An 8,536-nucleotide genomic window follows, 5' to 3' on the forward strand; every position below is an offset into this window, starting at 1 on the left:
TCCCAGTGAGACCCCAGCCAATCACAGCTGATCCCAGTAGGATCCCAACCAATCCCAGTAGGATCCCAGCTGATCCCGGTGAGATCCCAGCCGATCCCAGTGGGATTCCAGCCAATCCCACTGGTGTCCCGGCCAATCCCAGAGGGATCCCACCTGATCCCAGCACTCCCGTCCCCCCCGTTGCCCCCTCAGAGCAGCAGGAGCAGGGAATACTCGGCCCGTGGCCACCTTCGCGTGGCCCGGGCCGTGCGGCCGATCATGGGCAGCTTCTGGGCGTAGCGGGAGCCCGGGGGGGGCCCGGGGGGGGCTCCTCGTCGCGGGGGCTGACGGTGGCGTTGGCCGTGAGCTGCGGCATCTTGCGGGCCGGGCCCTCGGCCGGGGGGTCTTTGCGGGCTCCCCCCGCCCCCATCTCGGGGGTCCCGGGGGGCGCGGGGGGCGCGGGGGGGGCTCCGGTGCCGAAGCGGGCGGCCAGGCTGTCCCCGAAGAAGTCGTAGAGCTCCCGGTACATGTCCCGCAGGGAGGGGGGCGGCGGCGCGGGGGGGGACGAAGAGGACGCGGAGGAGGAGGAGGAGGAGGAGGAGCAGGAGGAGGAGGAAGGAGGAGGGGGGACGCCCCCACCCCCGACGCCCCCACCCCCTCCTCCTCCCCCCGGTAAGAGGGGCCGGCCCAGCCCCCAGCCCAGCTCCGGGGGGGGGTCCTGGCGGGAGCTGTGCCGGGGGGAGCCCTCGGGACCCCCCGGAGATGGAGCTTGTTGGGCCTTGGCCTTCAGGAGCCGCTCCACGGCCACCTGGGGACGGGGACGGGGGTCAGGGACAGGGACAGGGACGGAAAGGGGGGGACAGGGACAGGGGGGGACAGGGAGACGGATGGTGGGGTCAGGGACAGGGACAGGGACGGGCAGGGGGGGACAGGGAGAGAGGGGGACAGGGACAGACAGGGGGGGCAATAAAAGGACAGTGGGAGGGAAAACGAGGGGGAAAACAGGATTAGTAAGGGACAGTGGGGGGGCACGGAGGGTCTGACCCTCCCCCCAAACGCCCCCCTCTTACCAGGATGGGGCACAGGGGATGTGACCCCCCCCCCAAACACCCCCCAGTCTCACCAGGATGGCTCCGTAGACCTTGTGCCCGTCGGCCTTGACCTGAGCGTTGGACACGGAGTTGTCGTCCAGCACGGCCTGGAGGTTGGCCCAGTACGTGGGGAGGTGGGGGTACAGCACCCGCTCCACAGCCTGGGGGGCACAGGGGGGGCACTGAGACCACCAATAGTGGGGGTACAGCACCCGCTCCATGGCCTGGGGGGGGGGGACACATGCACTGAGACCACCCCCCGTGGGCACCAGGACCACCCCCTGGGCACAGGGACCACCCCCAAAATGAGGGCACAGCACCCGCTCCACAGCCTGGGGGGGGACACGGGGGGACACACCCTGGGACCAACCCCCCAGGGCACCAGGACCCCCAAAACCACCCCACAGGACCCCCAGAGCCCCTCCTGGACCCTTCTCAGACCCACCTGGGCACTCTCGGGACCCCCCCTGAGCTCACCCAGGACCCTGAGAATGTCTTTGGGGTCCCCCAGGACCCTCCCCATGGACCCCCATGGCCCCCCCCAGCCCCCCCAGCCCCCTGACCTTCCAGCCCAGGGCGTGCAGCCCCACCACGGCCCCGTAGTGGGAGCAGAGGGGCCGCACAGGATCCGCCAGGACCTTCTGCAGCGAGAGCAGGATCTGCTGGTAGAGGCCACTCACCAGGTCCCCGTGGGTCCTGCGGGCACAGGCGGGCGCTGGGACCCCCGAGACCCCCCCCTTGGGACCCTCAGAGCCTCGCTGGGACCCCCACCCAGAGCCCCCTCTGGGACCCCCAGGCCTTCCCCAGGATCCCTCTCAGACCCCCATGGGCACACCCAGGAAGAACCCAGAACCCGTGTGGACCCCCAGGACCCCCCCCCAGGACCCCCCAAACCTCCACAGGACCCCCTCAAACCTTCTCCCAGCCCCCCCCCGAACCCGTGTGGACCCGCAGGACCCGCCAAACATCCACAGGACCCCCTCAAACCCTCTCCCAGACCCTCCCAGTCCCCTCAAACCCCCTCCCAGTGCCCCCAAACCCCCTCCCAGCCCCCCCGACCCTCCCAGTCCCCTCCAACCCCCTCCCAGCCCCCTCAGGACCCCCCCCAGGACCCTCAGAACCTCCATAGGACCCCCTCAAACCCCCTCCAGTGCCCCCAAACCCCCTCCCAGCCCCCCCAAACCCCCCCACCAGAAGATGCGGGAGAGCAGCAGCGCGGCGCAGTCGCGGAGGGTCCAGTGGTCGTTGAGGGGGTTGATGGAGGCGGCGAGGGGCTCGAGGACACAGTACAGGACGCTGCCGATCAGGGAGCACACGTAGGAGCCCAGCCCCAGGAAGGGGTTCAGCACCAGGCTCCGAGCCAGGTGCAGCAGCCGGTTCAGCTGCTCCAGGTCGTGGCTCACTGACTTCACCTGGGGGGGGAAAAAACCTCTTAGAGGGACCCCCAGGACCCCCAGTAACACCCTGGGACCCCCAGCCCTGTGCTCACCCCGCTGACCATCAGAACTCTCTGAGAGGGACCCCCAGGACCCCCCAGGACCCTCAGTAACACCCTGGGACCCCCCCCGAGTCCGCCAGGACCTCCAGAGCCCTCCAGTAACACTCTGGGACCCCCAGCCCTGTGCTCACCCCGCTGACCATCAAAACCCTCTGAGAGGAACCCCCCAGGACCCCCCAGGACCTCCCTGGGACTGCCCCCACCCACACTCATAACTCTGACCATGAAACCCCCTGTGAGGGACCCTCTGGACACCCCAGAGCCCCCTCCCGCCACCCCCCCAGCCCCATAACACCCCACTAACCATGAAAACCCCCTGGCAGGGACCCTTTGGGACCCCCCAGAGCCCCCCCAGACCCCCCCCAGCCCCGCACTGACCCCGCTGACCACGTAGACGAAGTAGGGCAGCAGCGCCGCGATTTTGGAGTTGGTCTGAAGGTCCTGCAGGGCCACCTGGGGGGGTCCTGGTGGGTCAGACCCGCCCTGGGGGAGTTGGGGGGTGGGTCACCCCCTCCGGGGGGGTTTTGGGGGTCTCTGACCTTCATGAGCTGGGGGTCATCGCCCAGCACAGCCCGAGTGACGTGTTGGTAATACTTGAGCAGGTCCTCGGAGAGCGACGAGACGGCGCTGGGGACTGGGGGAGTCAAGGGGGGGTCACCCCAAAACCCACCATCCCAAAATATACCCCAAAATTTGCCATCCCAAAATATACCCCAAAATTTGCCATCCCAAAACGTACCCCAAAATATACCCCCAAAACACACCATCCCAAAATATACCCCAAAATACACCATTCCAAAATGTACCCAAAAATACACCCTAAAATTTGCCATCCCAAAATATACCCCAAAATACACCATCCCAAAACGCACGTCCCCAAGATACACCCAAAAATATGCCCCAAAATACACCCCAAAATCCACCTCCCCAAAATATATCCCCAAATCCACCTCCCCAAAAATAAACCCCAAAACCCACCTCCCCAAAATCCACCCCTGGCCCTGTTTTGGGGGGGGAAGTCACCCCAAAACCTGCTCTCGGCCCTGCTGGGGGGGAGGAAGGAGCCCCCCAAAACTGCTCCTCACCTGCTCCCTGTGGCTCCAGGTTCCCTTTGCCATCCAGGTAGGACACGTGCACTGCAGGGGGGGCACAGGGGGGTGAGACCCCCAGGTTGGGGGTCCTGGGGGAAACTGGGGAGGATTTGGGGGTCCCAGAGGGATTTGGGAATCTCGGGGGGGGGGGGGGGGGGGTCGCGGGGGGTCCCCACCTCTCACAGTGGTCTCGGCACAGCCCTTGGGGATGTTGGTGGCCAGCGCCAGCTCCACCAGGTTCACCTCCCGGTCCTCCTGGAAGAACAGGTCGCCCTCCTTGATGGCCCGGAAGGGCAGCGAGTCCTGGGAGCCGAACCCGCACACGGCCTGGGGGGGACACGGCGGTGACACCCCCGGACTGGCACCTCCCACCCCCTCCCCCGGCCCCCAGGGACCCCCCCTGGGATTTGGGGGGACCCCCCCTGGGATTTGGGGGGACCCCAATCCCCAGCACGGTTGTGCTGCTGGGACCAGCGAGTTGGACGCAGCCCCACCAGTGTCCCCAACCCCACCAGTGTCCCCACTGTCCCCACCCACTCCCAGTGCCCCCCAGGACCCCCAACAGCCCCCCCCCCAAAGCCCCCTGCCCACCTCGACGTTGCTCCAGCGCAGGGCCCGGTTAAAATCCTCCACGGTGAGGCGGCGGCGCCGGGTGTGTTTGAGGAACTGGGAGCTGTTCTGGGACACCGGGAACGGGATTTGGGACCGGAACCGGGAACGGCACCGGGGACGGCACCGAGACTGGGATTGGGGTTGGGACCGGAACCGGGAACGGGTCTGGGATCGGCACCGGGACCAGAATTGGGATCGTTATCGGGAGTGGGATTGGGATCGGTACCGCCATCATTACCGCGACCGTCCCCGGGAACGGGCTCGAGATCGGGACCCGGAGCGTTCCCGGGATCGCCCCCGCTCCCCGTTTTCCCCCCGGTTCCCCCTCCCCGGTACCTGCGTGGCCTCCCTGAGCCGGTAACAAACGTCCTCCGCCAGCAGCGCGGCCACGTCGTCGCTGAGCTCGAGCCCCGCGCTCTCGGCCATGAGCCGAACCGAGTCCCGGGGCAGCTCCACGAACCGCCGCTCCTCGCGCTCCGCCATCGCGGGGGGGGGCGTGGCCGGGACATGCAAATGAGCAGGGGAACCGCCAATCGTGGCGCTCCGCCGCGGCGGGGGCGGGGACATGCAAATGAGGCAAAGGGGATGACGGGAGAGGGCGGGGCGCGCGCGTGCGCGGAAAGGGAGGAGGGAAAGGCGGGAAAAGGGCTGATGGGAGTCGGGGGCGGGGCTATGCAAATGAGACCGGAGACAGCTGGGAAAGGGCGGGGGGGACTTCCCGATATCGGTCGGGATCGATCGCTCCGACAGAAGGATCGATAGGAGGAAGGGGAGGGGGACGGGACCCCGCGGGTCCCCCGCGCTGACCCCTCCCAGCGTCCCTTTAGAACCCACTCTCTGCTTAATTTACATAACCACACCCCTTTTGGCCCAACACCCCCTTCCTCCAGCCTGATTGGCCGACAGCGCGGTTCGATTTGCATTCGCCCCGCCCCTCCGGCCGTTTTGCATATTCCGCGCGGGTTTTGGATCCGGCGCCGCTCTGATTGGTCGGGGGTCGCCCCGCCCCTCCAGACCCCGCCCCCAGGCTTCGAAATTCGGTGAAAACGTTTATTTTGCTGGAAAAACGGGCGGGCGAGGCCGGGGGTCACCCGGGAGGGGCCGGGGGGGGAGCGCCCTACAAAAAGGGGGGGCTCAGGCGGGACGGGGGGGACACGGATCCGTCCGGGGCCACACCTGGAAGAGAGAGGAGAGGTGAGAGGGGTGGGGGGGACACGGGGGGACATCGGGACAGGGGGACACTGGGAAACCCGGACATGGGGACACCCAGATGTGGAACACCTGGACACGGGACACCTGGACATGGACACACCGGACAAGGGGACACCCAGACGTGGGGACACCCAGACATGGGACACTCGGACATGGGGACACCTGGACATGGACACACTGGACACAGGGACACCTGGACTCAGGACACGGGGACACTGGGACATGGGACACCTGGGTGCTGGGAAACCTGGGCATGGGGACACCCAGACAGGGGGACACCCAGACAGGGGACACCCAGACATGGGGACACCCAGACATGGGTGCTGGGACACAGCGGTGACAGCGCCGGCTCCAGCAGGGAAAGCGGCGTCCCGGTGACAGGGGAGGGACAATAAGGTGACAGGAGGAGGGACACGGTGGTGACGAGGGGGTGGGACACGGCAGCAGCACCGACCCGGGGCACGTCTGACCTGTCGCGGCGTCGGCGTCCGGGGGCCACGAGGCCACGGCGACAACGGGGGCGAGTCCCGGGGCGGGGGTTCCGCGGCCATCCTGGGGGGGGGGGGGGGGGGGGAGGCCGTTACCGAGCGCCGGGGCCGCGGCCCCCCCCCCCGGGGGGGGGGGGGGGTTCGGCGCCGGCGGCGCTCACCTCAGAAGGCGGAATAGCGCGCCCGCTCCCCGTAGGGGTCCCGCTCGAAGCGCTGCAGGTCGTAGAGCGAGGCCCGGGCCACCGAGGAGACGGGCGAGAGCTGGCCGCGCTCGTACGTGTACGCCTCTCCCACGGTGCTGGCCGCGGCGGCCGTGCGGCGCAGGGGGCTCCTGTCCCGGGTGTAATAGGTGGAGGAGGCGGCCGCCGCGGCGGCGGTGGCGGCGGCGGCGACGGCGGCCGCCGCGCCCGGGGTCGGCAGCAGCGCTCGGTCGTACGCGTCGAGGGCGGCGGGGAGGCGGCCGGCCATGGCCGTGGTGGCGGCGGCCACGGCCGAGGACTGGACCTGGGAGTACTGGGCGTACTGGGAGTACTGGGCCATGGTCTGCTCCGCGTAGGCGTCGTACGCGGAGGCCGCGGCGTAGGAGCGGACGCGGTAGCGCTTGTAGTAGTCGGCCATCCCGCCGTAGGCCTCATCGTAATACACGGTCTCCCCGTAGCCCGCGGCGTAGGGAGCGCGCACGGCCCCGTACTGCTCGTTATAGGCCTCGGCAAAGTCCGCCACTTGCCCCGGGCGATCGACCGGGCACTCCTTAGACCAGTGCCCCTCCTTCCCGCAGCGGTAGCAGCCGCTCTTGTCTCCCATCCCGGGCGCCGTCCGCAGCCGGCTGGTGGACAGCTGCACGCGCATCCGCTTGCCTTGGGGAGAGGGGGAGACCCCACGTCACCCGCGCCGCGGGGTCCCCGGGGCTGCCACGGGCACCCAGGGTCCCCCAGAGCTGCCACAGGCACCAGCACCGTGCCCGGAGTCCCCCAGAGCTGCCACGGGCACCAGCACCGTGCCCGGGGTCCCCCAGAGCCGCCTCCGGCACCGGCACCGGGGGGATGTCGAGGAACTGGGGGCAGCTGCAGGTTCAGCTCCGAGTGGGACCCCCAGGACGTGTGGCCCAGCCAGGGGAGGGACACTTGGGGACACTTTGGGCAGGAGGTGACAACCCCCAGCCGTTCCCATGCACGCACTGGAGGAGATTCCTTTGTTCTCCTCAGAGACACCCCCTCGAGCTGTGATTTTGCCATTTAATTGCTTCACCAGGATTAAATTATTTTAAAGATCGGGATGTCTGAGGCCCCCAGGAGCTGCCCCCAGCGCTGGCACTGTCCCAAGGGACCCCTGAGAGCCAGCACCGGTCCCTGAGACCCGTCCCTGGCAGTGGGAGACCCCCAGAGCCAGCCCTGGCACCAGCAGCAGCAGCAGCAGGGGGTCCCTGTGGTCCTGGGCAGGAGTTGGGGGGCAGAGGAGCCCCCCTGGTAGTGTTTGGACGCGGCAGCAGCGTCCGGCTGCGACTCCCGGCCTCATTTACCGTTATCACCCCGTTTCCCCCCGAATTCCGGCCCCGCAGGGACACCCCCGGTCCCACCAGGAGGCCCCAGGGGCAGAACCTGCCCCCAACCCGCCGGTTTTTGGGGCGAACGCTCCAGAATTCCTCACAAAGCCGGCGCTGGGGGAGCCGCTCCGCCCCGACACGGAGCCACCACGGGCACGGAACCGACACCGGCCGAGGGACACGGGGAGGGGACACGGCACCGACAGCCCCCAACGAGACCACAAGAGGCACCGAACGGCCCCTCGGACGCCGCGGCACCGAGATGAGTTTGGGCGACGCCCCGACCCGGCCGAAGCCCCCACACCCCTCCCCGCCCTGCCTGGTGCTCCCCCAGCCCGGGCTCACCCTGGAACTCGGTGTTGTCCAGCCCCCGGATGGCCTCCACCGCGTCCTCCGCCCGCTCCATGTGCACGAAGGCGTAGTCCTTGACGATGTCGCACTCGATGACGGGGCCGTACTCCTCGAACTTGGCGCGCAGCTCCAGGTTGGTGCAGGCGGGGCTGATGTTGCCCACGTGCAGCTTGGTGGAGGCCTTGCTCTTGTTCTTGCTGGCCTCCACGTTGATGCAGACGCCGTGCAGCTTGTGGTGGTGCAGGTTGCGGATGGCGTCCTCGGCCGCCGTCTTGTCCTCGATGTGCACGAAGCCGTAGTTCTTGATGATGTCGCACTCCAGCACCTTCCCGTACTGCTCGAACAGGGAGCGGATCTCCTGCTCCGTCGCCTCCCGCGGCAGGTTCCCGATGAACAGCTTCACCATCGCGACCCGCCTGCGCCCGGACAGCGCCGTCAGGGGACCCCCCGGGACCCTCCCCATCCAGACACGGGCCCCCGCGGGGCTCCGGGGCACAGGATCCCCCCAGGGGAACACCCCAAACCTCGGGGGGGATCCCCAGGGCTGCGCCCCCAAGGCGAACGTCTGCATGTCCTCGGGGCTGAGCCCCCAAACACCCCGAATAGCTGTGTGTGTGTCCCCAAGGCTGAGCCCCCAAACACCCCAAAAAACACCCCAAATTAACACCCTG

The 8,536-nt window shown here is 68.4% G+C and overlaps 2 protein-coding genes across 5 annotated transcripts; both read right to left on the bottom strand.

Annotated features, from left to right (window-relative positions):
- Positions 1 to 142: 142 nt before the first annotated feature.
- LOC113978998 (TAF6-like RNA polymerase II p300/CBP-associated factor-associated factor 65 kDa subunit 6L) lies at positions 143 to 4,782 on the bottom strand. Of its 3 annotated transcripts, none has more exons than XM_027706388.1 (10): positions 4,608 to 4,782; positions 4,251 to 4,337; positions 3,836 to 3,986; positions 3,654 to 3,704; positions 3,108 to 3,202; positions 2,947 to 3,021; positions 2,262 to 2,482; positions 1,634 to 1,766; positions 1,103 to 1,294; positions 143 to 787 (listed from the first exon to the last, which is right to left on the bottom strand). In XM_027706388.1, exons 1-10 carry the CDS (start codon positions 4,752 to 4,754, stop codon positions 257 to 259), a joined length of 1,683 nt encoding a protein of 560 aa, XP_027562189.1. In that variant the 5' UTR covers positions 4,755 to 4,782; the 3' UTR covers positions 143 to 256. The 3 variants fall into 3 exon arrangements, with proteins under 3 accessions (XP_027562189.1, XP_027562190.1, XP_027562191.1); XM_027706389.1 differs by having other exon boundaries at positions 1,103 to 1,231; positions 4,608 to 4,781; XM_027706390.1 differs by lacking the exon at positions 4,608 to 4,782 and adding an exon at positions 4,474 to 4,586.
- Positions 4,783 to 5,299: 517 nt separating this feature from the next.
- On the bottom strand, positions 5,300 to 8,322 carry LOC113978999 (RNA-binding protein 4B-like). Of its 2 annotated transcripts, XR_003537693.1 has the most exons (4): positions 7,860 to 8,322; positions 6,133 to 6,828; positions 5,954 to 6,035; positions 5,300 to 5,447 (listed from the first exon to the last, which is right to left on the bottom strand). XR_003537693.1 is itself a non-coding variant. In XM_027706391.1 (2 exons), exons 1-2 carry the CDS (start codon positions 8,269 to 8,271, stop codon positions 6,134 to 6,136), a joined length of 1,107 nt encoding a protein of 368 aa, XP_027562192.1. In that variant the 5' UTR covers positions 8,272 to 8,322; the 3' UTR covers positions 6,119 to 6,133. The 2 variants fall into 2 exon arrangements, 1 of the variants encoding a protein (XP_027562192.1); XM_027706391.1 differs by lacking the exons at positions 5,300 to 5,447; positions 5,954 to 6,035 and having other exon boundaries at positions 6,119 to 6,828.
- Between the last annotated feature and the right edge of the window lie 214 nt (positions 8,323 to 8,536).

Source organism: Neopelma chrysocephalum, unplaced genomic scaffold (assembly GCF_003984885.1).
Source record: "Neopelma chrysocephalum unplaced genomic scaffold, ASM398488v2 Primary Assembly neopelma1_369, whole genome shotgun sequence".
Lineage (NCBI taxonomy): Eukaryota > Metazoa > Chordata > Aves > Passeriformes > Pipridae > Neopelma > Neopelma chrysocephalum.

Excerpts from the sequence above, each read along its gene's own strand:
- LOC113978998 (XM_027706388.1), bottom strand. The coding sequence starts at position 4,754 with ATGGCGGAGCGCGAGGAGCGGCGGTTCGTGGAGCTGCCCCGGGACTCG. Across the intron at positions 3,987-4,250 it reads TGCGCTGGAGCAACGTCGAG|GCCGTGTGCGGGTTCGGCTC; the intron begins GTGGGCAGGGGG and ends TGTCCCCCCCAG. Across the intron at positions 788-1,102 it reads AGGTCTACGGAGCCATCCTG|GTGGCCGTGGAGCGGCTCCT; the intron begins GTGAGACTGGGG and ends CCCCGTCCCCAG.
- LOC113978999 (XM_027706391.1), bottom strand. The coding sequence starts at position 8,271 with ATGGTGAAGCTGTTCATCGGGAACCTGCCGCGGGAGGCGACGGAGCAG. Across the intron at positions 6,829-7,859 it reads GGACAACACCGAGTTCCAGG|GCAAGCGGATGCGCGTGCAG; the intron begins GTGAGCCCGGGC and ends CCTCTCCCCAAG.